At 42.8% G+C, this 16357-nt stretch overlaps 1 protein-coding gene across 2 annotated transcripts in view; it reads right to left on the bottom strand.

Annotated features, from left to right (window-relative positions):
* GNB1L (G protein subunit beta 1 like) overlaps window positions 1-16357 on the bottom strand; it is a 75732-nt gene that overhangs the window by 20812 nt on the left and 38563 nt on the right. For both annotated transcript variants that reach the window (XM_040348054.1, XM_040348046.1), the window contains 2 exons: window positions 11181-11337; window positions 5829-5927 (listed from right to left, as the gene is read on the bottom strand). In XM_040348054.1, the coding sequence (XP_040203988.1) occupies window positions 5829-5927; window positions 11181-11337 (256 nt within the window). The remainder of the gene's footprint in view (window positions 1-5828; window positions 5928-11180; window positions 11338-16357) is intronic.

Below are 16357 nucleotides of genomic sequence, written 5' to 3'. Positions count from 1 at the left end.
ACCCGGTGTAGATTTGGCTATCATAGCCGCCAATCTTTTCTCTAGCCCCTCCAAGGAGGTGGCTAGCATACTCTCTGTGATAAACACAGGGTTGGGTGGATCTGAAGTAGCCTCAGCACCAGATCTCCCTAATGGCTCAACCAAGGTGCCCAATGGTGTATTAACCTGTGGGGAGAGTACCGGCATAGGCCGACCTGAACCGTCAGAATCTGAGGGGGAGCCCCTTTCTTTTGTACCCCCTGATCCTGAACCTTTGGAAGCCATGGTACAATACCGAGGTACCCCTGCTTACAACCTTAGATTGTTGTAGCTAGGAGAAAGAATAGTACGGTTTAGGGAACGGTAGTAACAACTAACGTCCAAAACCCAAAACGGGAAGACCAGTATGTTTCCAATCTTTTTTTTTTTTTTTTTTTTTTTTCAATAACTTTTTTTTTTTTTTTTAATGAAAACATGCTGTCTTCCCTCAAAAAATTGCAAGTATCCATCTGCTGTATAAGGAATTCTTTGAGGCTAGTAACCACACAGCTAGTTCTGTTCACCAGAACTGCAATACTTCCTTGCGCCACTGGGTGCCCTCAGCCGCCCTGCAGCCGCTCTGCGTCCTTCTCCTTCAAGCTCAGAAAGCAACTGAGCTACACAGCATAGAGGAAGGGCCGCCCCTTCCTTTTATGAGACTAGATGTCCCGCCCCCCTTTCTCCACAACGGCGCGAATCATCACCCTGCGCCTATATTACAGGGCGCGCGCCCGTGTTGCGGAGGATGGGGGCCACGCCGGAAGCGTTACTGACATGCTGGAGGACGAGCACCGCACGGCACCCAGACAGGTAAGGCCTCAGGTGAGTCACTGACCCCCCAGTCCTGGGAAAGCATAGCCAACACACACTCCTTTCCCAACCCAGCGCCCAGCAGACAATTACAATGCAACACATATTTTAGGAAGATCACACATGGGAGCCCATACATAGACCATCCTGTCTCTTTGATAGACATAGTGGCCCAAAACTGCCAATGCAAGAGCATACTCAGGCACATCCCCCAAAGATCCCCCTAGAGAGCCTGCCGACGAACCAAGTCCCGCAGGCCCCCCTTCACTTACCTGCTCCATGCCGCAGGACTTTGCACAGCAAGAGGTCCAATCTTCCCCCATCTCCGTGGGGCGTCTAGACCTTCAGGCCCTGGGTTCCTATGAAGGATCCACTGTCCTGGGCCCATATAGCACCCTGGCAACAGAAACATTAGGCCCCCAAAGGTTTCTAAGTTCTGGGCCCAGAGTCCAGCTCTCTGTGACAGAAAGCATTATGGGCTATACCCCAATGGTTTGGGGTCCGGTTGCTGACCACTTTAGCACTGAGGCCTTTGGACAGAACCGGTTAGCCCACCTTAATCCCAAGGATGTGGAGGCAAGCTAAACCATGACCAACACCTAAGACACTGGCGTAAAAACTGAGGTACTCCTCCTATGGGAGGGGGTTATATAGGGAGGGGCACTTCCTGTTTGAGATTGCCAGTGTCCATCACCTGAAGGTACTCCATATAACCCACATAGTAATGAATATGCTGCTCTGTGTCCCGTGATGTACGAGAAAGAAACAGCGTTTTTTTCCGGGCGAGATTCTTGCCCGTGTGTACGAGGCTTCAGGCTTTTTTGCCCCTCTATTTTCACCTGATGATCTGGCCAGTAACACACCTCCTGTATTAGTGTGGCCACACTCTGGATGAAGGAGCACATGGGGCATAGCAGACAGCAGCATTGTCAGTCTGGGGGGGGAGGGAGTGTTAAATGTATTAGAGTAATTTACATACACCAACAAGTTGATGCCAAACGACAGCTTACACTTTAGAATCAGTTACAACAAACATTTGGGATAAAAGTTTTACATGAATAAATGGAAGCTGATCATTTTAACCACTTTAGCCCCGGGCCTGTTTTTCAGAGTCGGTGTTTACGAGACAAAACCATTTTTTTTTGCTAGAAAATTACTTAAAACCCCCAAACATTATATATATTTTTTTCTAACACCCTAGAGAATAAAATGGCAGTCATTGCAATACTTTTTGGCACACCGTATTTGCGCAGCGGTCTTACAAGCGCACTTTTTTTGGAAAAAATTCACTTTTTTAAATTAAAAAATAAGACAACAATAAATTTGGCCCAATTTTTTTATATATTGTGAAAGATAATGTTACGCCGAGTAAAATGATACCCAACATGTCACGCTTAAAAATTGCGCCCGCTCGTGGCATGGCGTCAAATTTTTACCCTTAAAAATCTTGATAGGCGACGTTTAAAAAATTCTACAGGTTGCATTTTTTTGAGTTACAGAGTAGGCCTAAGGCTAAAATTATTGCTCTCGCTCTAACGATCGCGGCGATACCTTACTTGTGTGGTTTGAATACCGTTTTCATATGCGGGCGCTACTCGCGTATGCGTTCGCTTCTGCACGCGAGCTCGTCGGGACGGGGCGCTTTAAAAACAATTTTTTTCGCTTTTCGCATTTATTTTTATTTATTTTAGAATTTTTAACACTGAAAAAAAAAAAAAAAATTATAAGTTTTATTCCTATTACAAGGAATGTAAACATCCCTTGTAATAGAAAAAAGCATGACAGGTCCTCTTAAATATGAGATCTGGGGTCAAAAAGACCTCAGATCTCATATTTAGACTAAAATGCAAAAAAATTTTGGAAATGTCATTTTTTCAAATGACAAAAAAAAAAAAGGTTTCTTTAAGACGCTGGGCGGGACTGACGTTTTGACGTCACTTCCGCCCAGCCGAGCTATGGGGACGGGCGAAGGAGATTTTTCCTTCAGTCTCGTCCCCGCTCAGCTGCCGGATGGTCGCGATCCCCTCCGCCGCTACCGAAGGCTCCGGTAAGCGGCGGAGGGCGCGGGAGAGCGGCGGGACCCTCTCCCGCCACCGATAACGGCGATCTCGCGGCGAATATGCCGCGGAGACCGCCATTATCGTTAACACGGCCGCCCACAGAAGAGATGAATATCTCGATTGTGGCAGCAGCTGCTGCCGTTACCGAGATATTCATCTCTAAAGTGAGGACGTATAACGACGGTGGGCGGTCTGTAAGTAGTTAAGAACCACTGCCAGTGTTAAATGATTCATCTTATCCATGTAAACTGATACATTCTGCTGGAGAGCTTGTGCTTTTAAAAAAACAACAGACTTACTGGCTGGATCACCACATAAAAATAGAATACAAGCCTAAAAAACAAAACTAAGGCAGGCATCACATGTAGGAATTGGTAAGCTGAAATATATTAGATGTTTGCTTTTGGGTTTAATACTGCTTTAAGTCCCTATTTATTCAAATTGAAAAAAAAAATAGCCCAAAGTGGAGCTATCTGCCAGACTTCCCCTTTCATTTTATGGAAAAATGTGCCTCCATTTTTACAATTTGGTTCCTTGCTCAACTGCTTCAAGTCTGGACACTTTCATCCCCTTCTAGTCCAGGCCACTTTTCAGATCTCAGCGCTATCACACTTTGAATGACAATTACTCAACCATGCAACACTATACTCAAATACATTTTATATACATTTTTGAGACAGAGCTTTTTTTTGATGGTATTTAACTACTTGTCGACCAGCCGCCGCAGTTGTACTGCGGCAGGTTGGCACGGCTGCATGAGTAGCCGTCATTGTACGTTGTCTTTTTAAACTGGTATGGCAGGCCCCCGCACGCCCTCCATCAGGCACCTGCGATCACTCCTAACAGAGCCAGAACGGGGATCTGTGTGTGTAAACACACAAATCCCGGATCTGTCAGGGGAGTACAGACAGATTGAGTGTTCCTACTACGTAGGAACAGTGATATTTCTCCTCCCCCAGTCAGTCCCATCCCCCCACAATTAGAACACACAGGGAGGGAAGACATTAAACCCCTTGATCACCTTCTAGTGTTAACCCCTTCCCTGCCAGTGGCATTTATACAGTAATCTCTGATCGTTATATAAGTGTCACTGGTCCCAAAAGTGTGTCAAAGTGTGTGATCTGTCCGCCTCAATGTCGCAATCCTGATAGAAATCACAGATCGCTGCCATTACTAGTAAAAAAATTAAATAATAATAAAAATGCCATAAATATATCCCCTATTTTGTAGACGCTATAACTTTTGCGCAAACCAAACAATATATGCTTATTGCAATTTTTTTACCAGAACTTGTTTCTAAATTGTCGCTCTTTTTTTGTTTATAGCCAAACCCAAATCAGTGTATATTATTTAGTCTATCTCACTACTTGAGGACCTAAAATGCCAGGACAGTGCAAATCCCCCCCCCCCCCCCCCCCCCCCAAATGACCTTTTTTTGAAAGTAGACATTCCAGGGTATTTAGTAAGAGTCATGGTGAGTTTTTTAAAGTTGTATTTTTTGCCAAAATTCTTTGGAAAATAATGAAGTATTTTTTTTCACAAAGTTGTCATTTTAACAAGTTATTTCTCACACACATCATAGACATACTTATTATTGCATCCCAAAACACATTCTGCTAATCCTACCGAGTATGACAATACTGTATGTGTGAGGCTTTTTCACAGCCTAGCCAAATAGAGAAGCCTAAAATCCAAGGAGAACCTTCTGGCTGGGTTCACAATGGAACATACAGCGGCTCACAGCAGGAGTCCATTCCCTCTCAATTCACTGTTTCAGGTCCAATTTCAGCCCGAATTTTGGGCTGACTTTGGACCTGAAATGGACCAAAAACGTACAGGGCTCCTGTGCAATTCTTACCGGAGTCATTGTGGAGATGTGTGAACCGGCTCCATAGAGAGCTGGTCACAATCTCCTTCTATAAGAATTGGATGAATTTGAGTCTCAATATACTGTATATAAATATACCAGATGGTGTGGATTGTATCCTTCTCTCTGGAAAAAATGGTAACGCACAAAAGTACTGCGCAAATCCTATATACATTAATAAAAATATCACTAAATATATGTACCCATTCACAAGAGTTAATACAAGTACATGGGAATGTCAATGCAAGTGAGGACAGGCACACTGTATGTTTCATCATATGTCATCTGCTTATCTCTGTCCAGGATAACATTAATACAATTTGGTTGCTTCAAGGGTACCTTTAAAAAAAAATGGAAGTTATCTGAATGGGGCCCCACCAAATAATTTTTCTCTACTAATGATCAGACTTATGTAAAAATAAGGTAATGACTCACAATATAGAAGAAAAATAACAACAGTTTATCCCAGACAGAAAAATATTAAATATAGTATTTTATCCCAAATTCCCTGAAATTTAGTGTTTGATCAAAAAAATTCAAGCAGGACTTCACAAAAATTTACATAAAAATGCTGTACCAAGGTAGAGCTTAAAACAGCTGTGCTAATAAAGGAAGTTCAGCCTGTTACTAAATCTAATGGGTCCCCACTTTTAATGTGGATGGAAACATTTATACCGCTTGCTCTGGACCACTGGTACTCTCCCTAACTGGAACCCCTGAGACTCAGCTATGTATAACGTCTCAAAGAAGCAGCTCCAAAGGCTTTCTCTTTTCAGTCATTGTAAATAATGGGTTTCCAAAATATGTGCCTATTTTTACTGTAAAAAAATTGTAGGTTCTAAGTAAGGATACCAAGGCCACATCAAGGGGAACACATTTTCCATACACATGTAGAAAGCATAAAATGGCTTCAAAGATCCAGTAACTCAAGTAACAGAATAATTAGAAAGCTAAATCTTATTCCACTTAAACAATTAATGTCTGCAGTTTTCTTCTTGTAAAGCACTGTGTAAGAAGTTGTTTTATATATAAAATAAAACCAAAATATGGTAATAAAAATGAAGACTGCTAACCTGCCAAAGTTTTATGCACATCACCATTCCCCAATTGCTGTCTGCAACAGGATCCATGCAGCCTATTATCTTTTTGGATGCCAGGTCAATAACCTGAACCTGTTCAAAATAAGGGAAAATAAAACTTAAAGGCACTTATTACATAAAACATGTAATATAAGTCACACAATAAACATGAAAATATATAACTATCATATCATTCTTCTCAATCCCTTCTTGTGTAGTATATATACAGTGTGGAAAATAATAATTTGATCATTATGCTTTGGGGCTGTTTCTCTGCTAAAGGCACAGGCCAACTTTGCTGCATTTAGAGGCCAGTGGACTGGGCCATGTATTGTAAAATCTTGGATGAGAACTTTCTTCCTATAGCCAGAACACTGAAGATGGGTCGCGGCTCGGTCTTCCAGCATAACAATGACCCAAAACATACCGCCAAGGCAACATAGGAGTGGCTCAAGAAGAAGCAGATTAGGGTCATGGAGTGGTCTAGCCAGTCTCCAGACCTTAATCATATAGAAAATGTATGGAGGGAGCTGAAACTTTGAGTTGCCAAGCGGCAGCCAAGAAACCTTAAGGATTTAGAGACGATATGTAAAGAAGTGACCCAAAATCCCTCCCCATGTTGAGAGCGTGTGGCCTGGTATGGTTCAGGAGGGGGGAGGGGGGCCTGGTAACGGACTAAGGGGGAACCCATGCTGTTTTCTTTTCAATGTATTTTATCTGTATTGCCAGGACCCGACAATTCTCCCCAAAACTATTGACCAAGCAACCCAAGGAAGCCTACAAGTTCAGAGATGCCACTTGAGCCGTTACAGGTAATTAATAGAGAATTACTAATCGTCCATCGAGTCTGCATTAGTAGACAGGGATTCTGTCCAGATGTCCCATATTTTATGGAATTTCTTAGCACAGCCACATGTAAGTAGCCCTGTACGGTGGCAGAGCCGAGTTCACTAACCTCTTCCAAAAATTTGTTGAGGGTGCGGACGAAGCCTTCCATCGGAGTACTACAGACTTACGAGCATAATAAAGTTATAATACTAGTAGGGTTCTGCTTGCCTGGCGAGGGGCCAGCTGTTCTACAAGCCCCAACAGACATACATCCACTGACAATGACACAGGAATGCCAGGTACGAAATTTAAAGGAATATTTCACTTTTATTGTTTCACTTTAAGCATTATTAAAATCACTGCTCCCAAAGAAACTGCATTTTTTAAAACTTTTCTTGCATTGATACACATCCCCTGCGACAGGACCCAGGTCCCCAAACACTTTTTATGACAATAACTTGCATATTAGCATTTAAAATTAGCACTTTTTCATGTTCGTGTCCCATAGACTTTAACGGTGTTCGCGTCTTCGAACAAATATTTTGCCTGTTCTCATGTTCTGCTACGAACCGAAAGCAGACAACTGGATGGGAGATTTCAGAAAAAATATATGTATATATATATATTTGCTTTGGATAGAGTAAGAGGGTTATAATTCCTGTCACTTCCTGACCCATAGCCACAACTGGAAGTGGCAGTAAATCTCTCCAAAGTAAGTAATCCCTGGTTGTTACTAGGGTCACCAGAACTAGTGTCCTAATTGGAAGATTTCCCTTTATTCCTGTTCTGGGGACAACCCAAAATTGTGATTTTTTCTTTTACTTTTTCTGCCATCTGTGAGAGAATATCCCTCCAAAGTGATCGGTTTGTCATCAGTGTCCCTACTGGAAGATTTCCCCTCTATTTGTGTTTTGATGTCAATCCAAAACTTAGGGTTTTCTTTTACTTTCACTTTTGATGATAATATTAAACAGGTCAACTAAAGAGGGTAAATCTCCCTAACAGGAATACACAGAAATATAAACCTGACAGGTGTCCTAATCCCTCGCCACTCTATCCAAAATTAAAACAAGTTTTGTCTTTAGTTATACTTTAAAGGCTAAGTTCACCTTTCAAAAATAAATAAATAAATGAACATATTTTTGCAGGTAAAAAGATGTGCATTTATTTATTTTACTGGAGCCTGCAGAGCACTGCACCGCCAATCAGCAGATCGTGGGTGTAATGTCAGGTGTCAGGCTACTGCACAGTCTTCTTTTAACTTTGTGACCGTATCTCCATACAGGCTTTCAGTTACAAAGCTAGAGGTAGACTGATAGCTGGATTCAGGTACACGTGCCTAACGTTAGGCAGGCGTAGCGTATCTCATATACGCTACGCCGCTGTAAGTTAGAGAGGCAAGTGCTGTATTCACAAAGCACTTGTGTCCTAAGTTACGGCAGCGTAGCGTAAATGTGCCGGCGTAAGCACGCCTAATTCAAATTGTGAAGAGGTGGGCGTGTTTTATGTAAATAAAGCATGACCCCACGTAAATGAAGTTTTTACCGAACGGCGCATGCGCCGTCCGTGGACGTAACCCAGTGCGCATGCTCCAAATTACGCCGCAAAGACTCATTGCTTTCGACGTGTACGTAAATTACGGCCAGCCCCATTCACGGACGACTTACGCAAACGATGTAAAAAAATTAAAAATTTACGCTGTTCCGACGTCCATACTTAACATTGGCTGCGCCATCTTTTTGGTGGATTATCTTTACGCCTGAAAACGCCTTACGTAAACGGCGTTTCTTTACTGCGACGGGCAAATCAGTGTACACGCCCTTAGCGGCCAGCGTAAACAGACAGCTAAGATACGACGGCGCCAGTGGTTGTATCTTAGCTACATTTAAGCGTATCTCAATTTGAGAATACACTTAAATATACGACGGTGCAGATTCAGAGTTACGACGGCGTATCTACTGATACGCCGTCATATCTCTACGTGAATCTGGCTATGAATGAACTAGTGTGCTGAGCAGCATGTTCACAGCCTAAACTTTAAGTACCGCAATGTCAGAATGTACTTTTTACTCACATAAATCGATTAATGAATGACGTGTGTGTGCGGAGTTCTGATGTTTTCAAAAAGTGACTGCAGGTGCAGGGAGGAAAAACAGCCAGATCGCTGTCCTCTGTACACAGAGTGTTGTAAACACAGAACTCTGTGCTGTGACTGGAGACAGACGATCAGCAGGTTTTCGGCCCAAATCATTGGCTGACAAGAGATGTCACCAGCAGACCATGGGTCTCCAAAATTGGATCCAAAGAACATGTGCATTGGGAATAGTGTATTGCAATCACGGGTCACATGTACACTACCAATGCTACACTTGCCAACGCTGGCAGTATATTGAATGGCAGCAGGTAAGTCAAGTGTTTTTCCTGAAGCGCAGTGGTGGTACTTCAAGTGTGGGCGTACGAGACTTGCTGACCATCAGCCATAAGTATATTGAATGTGAGCTGTCGGCAGGTGGCTAAGTAGTTATAGCAACATTTTTTTTTTCTTTTGGAACAAATTGTTCAAACTGTATGAATAAATGTTGACACTTGTAAGCACCCCTAGCAGTTTTATATGGTTTGTTCCAATCCCTATAGCTGCCACTTTTGCTGGACAGCTTGGTTATTTACAAAAAGTGGAAAACCAACAGATCCTACGCCTTGATCAACGAGTAATAAAACTACTGATTTTGCCAATAAGTCCACTTCAAACACTGCAATAATGACTAAAAATATGCCATGCTTTCCCTTTAACCCCTAGCCGTCAATAGCACGCATATATGCGGCAGCTCAGCGAGTGGGTCTTAATGCTGTGGCCCTGTTAAAATAGCTTACTGTGCTGACAGCACACTCTCTGTACACTCCCAGCACGGTAGCTGGCAGTACCATAAAGTACTGGGAGCTTTCCAATCATGTGACCATTGTGACAGTCAATCAGGGCAGTCACATGATCATGACCCCCCCCCCCCCTTTCCCCAGGCATCTGAAACACCTTTAAGAGCAAGGAGGCACCAGCGCCACAGGGTTAACTATTTTTCATCTCTTTATGAATCAAACAGGAGCCAGACTTGTACATAAAAACAAGATATTTTAAATGTAAACTCAGATTGGCCCTACTAATTAAGTAAAATGATTGCTAATTTTGCCAGAGGCTTCCAGTGTTCCAGTGTGGCTGCATTAGACAAAGAGGAAGGGTACGCCCTTTCACAAATGAATAAACTTTATGAATGCATCTGAGGACAACCACAGGATGGAGTGTAACTCATAAATACAACTATAAACAGATAAACCCTTGCCCATATCACATAAACCAGGATAAAAGTAATTATTTATTGGTCATCAGCCAGGCCTAAAAACTTCCTGAGAGCAGATGTAAATAACCATTTAAAGGGTTTTGGCCCTTGGGTGTTAATTAATTCCATTGGCCAGAATTTTCTATTCTGATAGGGGAAAAGGCTGTGTGTCTCCAAGCAGGCCATTCAGTGAAAATACTCCAGAAACTGAGATAAATTTAAGATTTTTGGGGCTACTGGGGGCACATTTACAGCATAACTGCACCAGCAGCTATTCTATCAGAGAACCTTGCAGTGCAATGTTGATGGAAAATCGAAGTAACATTATCTACAGTTCAAGGCAAAGCCTCCATAGCAGCATGTAATCACCCTTTTTTTTCCCTCGCACTATACAACTGCATGGGAAAAGACTGTTTGTTTTAAAGTGTGTGTTACCCTAAAAAGATCCTGTTCCTTTATAGCATGTTATACAGCACAATGCTGTGTAATTTGCCCCCCGTAACACCTGAAATTACTGATCCTGCCTGGTTCTGCCCTCCCCTCTGTAAACTGACCAAGGTATATCATGGCTGCTGAGTCCTGTCACCGTGGTCAGATTACATGCCTCCATCATCCCGCAGCTCTCCTGTCTCTCCCCTGTCCCCCTGCCCCTCCCTGCCTGTCTGCTCTGTGTCAAGTGACCACCCCCTCCCCTCCAGCTGCTAAAATAATATTTAAAATCTTATATAGTCATGTGTGTTTGCTAATGCTGTGTGCTCCTGTCTCTGTGTTATATATAAAAAAAATGCAGTAAATAAAGGATTTCAGAGCGCCGTTCAGCGCTCACGTGACCGGCCAGCTCTCTTGTCCTCTCATCCTGACTGACATCATCAGGTAAATATTGGCCCCGCCCACTGTAACTGTCAGACAGGGAAAGGAGAAAGCCGGCCGGTCACATGAGCGCCGAGTGGCACTCTGAAATCCGGTATATACTGCTTTTTTATTTTATAAATCACAGAGACAGGAGCACACAGCATTAGCAAACACACATCATTAAATAAAGTTAAATGAGAGGGTTAACAACCACTTAAAAAAATTATTTAAAAATTACTAATTTGGTGGAAAGTTGGAAAGGAGGAAGACCTTTTGGCCATTTTAACAATGAAAGTTCTGTTGTCCTTTGAAAGATAACCAAATACATATTTCTTACCTGTGAGCTTTCTTTTCCTGGCATTGCTAGTAAACAATTCTCATTATTTAATAATGAGCACTTACAAAAACCAACGCTATCTACAGCAATAGAGTCAGTCACTTCATTCCTTCCTTCTGCCAAATTCCAAGTATGTATCTGCAGATCACGACCCTGACTGGGAGTAAAGGAGGAAATTATTAATGTACTGACCGTATCATGATCATTTTCTGGAAAAAATCTTGTCCAATGTTACACGATATAGAATTGACAATAGCAAAACCATATCGTTTTTATATTGTGGTGTGCCTGCTAAATCAATTACATGGATGATTAGGATTAAAATATTATATTATACACATAGATGTAAGATAACAAGAGAATATGTTCTGGTTAACACTCCCATTGCTACTGTCTGTCACATAACTAAATCTAAGTTAGGTTGCTTTTAGTGACACCCCAAATCTACTTTAACCTTGGTAGCTTTTGCTGTATATTTGTACTCTTCATGTTATAACAAACCAGCACCAATTACAGTACCATATGCTCTATATGAGTAGAAATTTCCTCTTGTCTAAAGAAGTAATTTCTCTCTTGCTTAATGCTTTCAATATTAAAGCACTTGTAAAGTCAATTATTTTTCTTTTAACTAGGGTTGTCCCGATACCACTTTTTTAGGACTGAGTACAAGTACCGATACTTTTTTTCAAGTAGTCGCCGATACCGAATACCGATACTTTTTTTAAATGTGTCCCCAAATGCAGCCATGTCCCCCCACATATGCAGCCATGTCCCCCCCAGCCATGTCCCTCACATATGCAGCCATGTCCCTCACATATGCAGCCATGTCCCTCACATATGCAGCCATGTCCCTCACATATGCAGCCATGTCCCTCTAGCCATGTCCCTCACATATGCAGCCATGTCCCTCTAGCCATGTCCCTCACATATGCAGCCATGTCCCGAGTCCAGCCATGTCCCGAGTCCAGCCATGTCCCGAGTCCAGCCATGTCCCGAGTCCAGCCATGTCCCCCATACCTTTGCCGCCGCCGCATGGAGAAGATCACAGCATTCATTTGAATAGCTGTGATGTTCCCGCACAGCGTTTAACCCATGCGGCGGTGCGGTGCGATGCGGCGGCTTTCGATGCGGCGGCGGCAGCGGCGGGGGGGGGAAGTATTCTATTTAGGTATCGGGGGTATTTGCACGAGTACGAGTACTCCCGCAAATACTCGGTATCGGTCCCGATACCGATACTGGTATCGGTATCTGGACAACCCTACTTTTAACCACTTGAAGAGCCTTTTCCAGCACTCCTTGTTTACAAGTTAAAATCAGCATTTTCTGCCAGAAAATTACTTATAACCCCCAAACATTTTATTTCTATATATATATATATATATAATTTTTTAGCAGAGACCATATGGAATAAAAGGGCGATCATTGCAATTTTTTATATCACACGGTATTCGCGCAGCGTTTTTTCAAACGCAATGTTTTAGGGCAACATTTTTTTTTAATGAATTTAAAAAAAACACAACATCTACCACATTTTTTGTATAATATGAAACATGATGTTACACTGAGTAAACAGATACCTAACATGTCCCACTTTAAAATTGCACACGCTCGTGGTATGGCGACAAACTACAGTACTTAAAAATCTCCATAGGCGATGTTTTAAAGTGCTTTACAGGTTACACATTTAGAGCTACAGAGGAGGTCTAGTGCTAGAATTATTGCACTCTTTACATTCACGGCGATTCCTCACATGTGTGGTGCAAACACCGTTTACATATGCGTGCGCGACTTATGCATGCATTTACTTTTTTTTATTTTTACACTGTCACATTTTTTTTTAGATCACTTTAATTCCTATTTCAAGGAAAGTAGAAGATCAAAAAATAAAAACTTCCACCCTGGACTTGAAGTTATGTCATGATGTCGCTCTGTTTCTCATCTAGTGTTTAATCGCCTCTGATCTAGTGTTTTTTTTATTGAAGTTTACATTAGCATACAAAACTAGCCCACGCAGGGGCCGAACAGTTGCCCACGCAACAGCATTTTCTCTGTTACGACAACATTCCGCAACAGGGCACAACACACATCATAAACAACCTAACTTAACTTATACTATAACCCCAATGTGGGGAGAGGTTAATTTCAGGATAATCTGTGCTCAAAATTGGTACCGACAGGAGAATGCAACATGAGAATAGTTGGGTCAATAAACTAACAAACTGAAGACATATTGTCAATCTAGGCATTAGCTACTGCATCAGTTGTCGTGGTGTTATCATCTAGCCAATAGTTCCATACCTTCTCAAATTTTTGTGGACATCCCCTGCCCAAGTAGGTGGCCCTATACAGGGGCAAACTGGCATTCACTGGGCTTTTCCAGAATCTGACAGAAGGGGGAGACGATTGTTTCCAGGTCATCGTAATGGCCTTACGAGCATAATATAGTAACAGGGATATGAGTACTTTCCTGGTTCTAATCATTGACATTTGTTCCACCAGCCCCAGCAGACAATATTCAGGATCATAGAGAACACAAGTCTTAGTGACCTTAGCAATCACCTGAAGAACTTCTTTCCAATAAAGTTCGATTGGCGGGCAAACCCAAAAAATTTGTAAAAAGTCACCCGGTTGATAGGAGCAACGCCAGCACGCCGGAGAATGCGCCGGCGACATCTGGTGCAACCTGTGAGGTGTGTAGTGATCTCTATGCACAATTTTGTATTGGACTAATTTGTCCGCTGCTGAGACCAGAGGGGAGAAGGGAAAGTCCCAAATCTCCCTTCAGTCGTCCTCATCCAGCCCCGGTATATCCCGCACCCATTTCCTGCGGAGGGAGTACAGCTCGGGGTTGGCAGCAACCAGCAGGGATCCATAGAGCTAAGACGTGGGCTTCTCCAAGTCTTTTACCCGGAGGGTGGATTCGAGCTCAGAGTATACCAATTCACTTGGTTGGCCTAAAAATTGACACCTGTAGGAATGAGCAATTTGAAGATACCGATAATGGGCCTGTGCAGGCACATTAAATTTGGTGCGTAAAATGTGCGTAAAATGTGAAAGGGAGTGAGCTCTCTGTTGCTGATAACATGTTCAAGGGTCAGTATTTTATATTTGGCCCAGGCCTGCGGGTCCGGGATGGTATAGAACTGCGACAGGTTAGGATTCAGCCACAGGGGGGTGTTAGGAAACCAAGAGTTCGGCTGGGGTGCCCTCAGTGCCTCACCCACCTTCCATGCCCACAGAGTGGTACGCTCTGATCTAGTGTTTAATCGTTTCTTGGGCGAACTAGCAGAAATGGTAAGCCTAAAGGCCCGTACACGCGATCGGATATTCCGAAACAATTATGTGATGGAAGGGTTTTGTTATAAACCGACCGTCTGTATGCTCCATCGGACAATTGTTGTTGGAATTTCCAACAACAAATGTTGGATAGCCATGCTCTCAAATTGTCTCACAACGAATGTGTTCCATCGGATTATCCGATCGTGTGTACACAAGTCCTTCGGACTAAAATACAAAGTACAAACACACATGCTCCGAACCAATGCTAACCATCAGACAACATTAGCAGAAGTTGCCCAAAGGGTGGTGCTAAAGGGCTGAAAAACAACGTAGTTTAGTGTATGTTAGCCGTCTGTATGCAGAAGTTCACGGCCAACGCCCTTTGGACAAAATTCCATGGATTTGTCCTATTGAGGTCCGATCGTGTGTATGAGGCTTAAGAGACACCAGCAAGTTGTAGGGGGCAAAGTGAAAAAAGATTTTCTTTCCGAAAAAAGAAAAAAACACTGCGCTATGAAATAAAAAACACACGTGAGTGTATGAAAAGCTGCCAGTACCTATTACTTAAGATACCAAAGTAAATAAAACAATATAGAAACAAAGTACAGCGCTCAGTGAACGATAACAGCCAATATATAACTAAAAAATATTGGTATAGAGAACCGTGACATATATGAAAAATAATAATGAATTTTTGTGAAGAAAGTCCATAAACATAATCCACATCCAACTGAATGAATGAAAGAAAGTTCATGAAGTGCTGATAAATGAATTGGGGTGAAACAAAGATCCTCCACCGGAAAGGACACCCAATTAGTGAAATATAGTCTCCTTACCAGATGGATTGACCGTTATTGCAGCAGTCTAATAAGGCTCAGGGATGTTTAGAGTCTTCCCAATAGGACTATCTCTGGATATGGAAGGTGCAGGGGACAATTCCAAACAGTATCCGCTCCAGTGAATCAATACCAGTTCAAGCTCCCATGAAATGAAAAACGAGGGGAAACCACATAGTGTAAAACCGTATTGATGGCGGATTTTAATGAAGGTAAGGATGCACTTACAGTTAGGTAGAAACTTTGGGCGCAATATCACATAAGGGGAAGCGGCGTCTCCTCTGAGCTTCCTCCGTCTGCTCGACTCTGTTGTTGCATGTCTCCGTACGGTGCGTGATGACGTCACTTAGCTAGGCCACACCTATGCGTTTCGTCATCAAAAGGATGTCCTTTTGATGATGAAATGCGTAGGTGTGGCCTACCTAACTGTAAGTGCATCCTTACCTTCATTAAAATCCACCATCAATTCAAGGCCTGCAGTACCTCATTTGGCCTGAGGTACGGGGAAGCAGAAGCTGAGCAGAGCCGAAAATAGGCCTGCAGTACCTCATTTGGCCTGAGGTACGGGGGCACAGGAGCCGACAAAAGCCTAACATTGGCCTGCAGTACCTCATTTGGCCTGAGGACAGGGGCGCAGGAAACGAGCCGAAGTGTCCTCGGGCCTTTTCGCCTGTTTTCAGCGCTGTCTGGCGCCCCCCCCACCTCTGGCCGCATTCGGTATTGCATCCTATTGAAGTCAATGCGGAACAAATTATTTTAGTTTCCATTGACTTCAAAATCGCTTTGATATGCGAGTACTTTGGATTACGAGCATACTCCTGGAATGGATTATGCTCGTAATCAGAGGTTCAACTGTATAGACAGTTGGAACAGGTATCCTTACCTGCAGATTTCCCTTTACCTCCTGTTCCAGTGACAACTGTGAAATTTCCCCTCACTGTCCCGGTGACAACAGACATCAGCACAGAAAACCAGAGTGAATCTCCTTACTAGGGAAGACAACAATAAAAAACGCAAAGGTTCTAACCCTTCTACCCTCAAAAATAGTAATAAAAAAAATGG

The sequence above is a fragment of the Rana temporaria genome, chromosome 1, assembly GCF_905171775.1.
Source record: "Rana temporaria chromosome 1, aRanTem1.1, whole genome shotgun sequence".
In the NCBI taxonomy this organism is placed as follows: Eukaryota; Metazoa; Chordata; class Amphibia; order Anura; family Ranidae; genus Rana; species Rana temporaria.
This window is presented reverse-complemented; position numbering and strand designations above follow the sequence as displayed.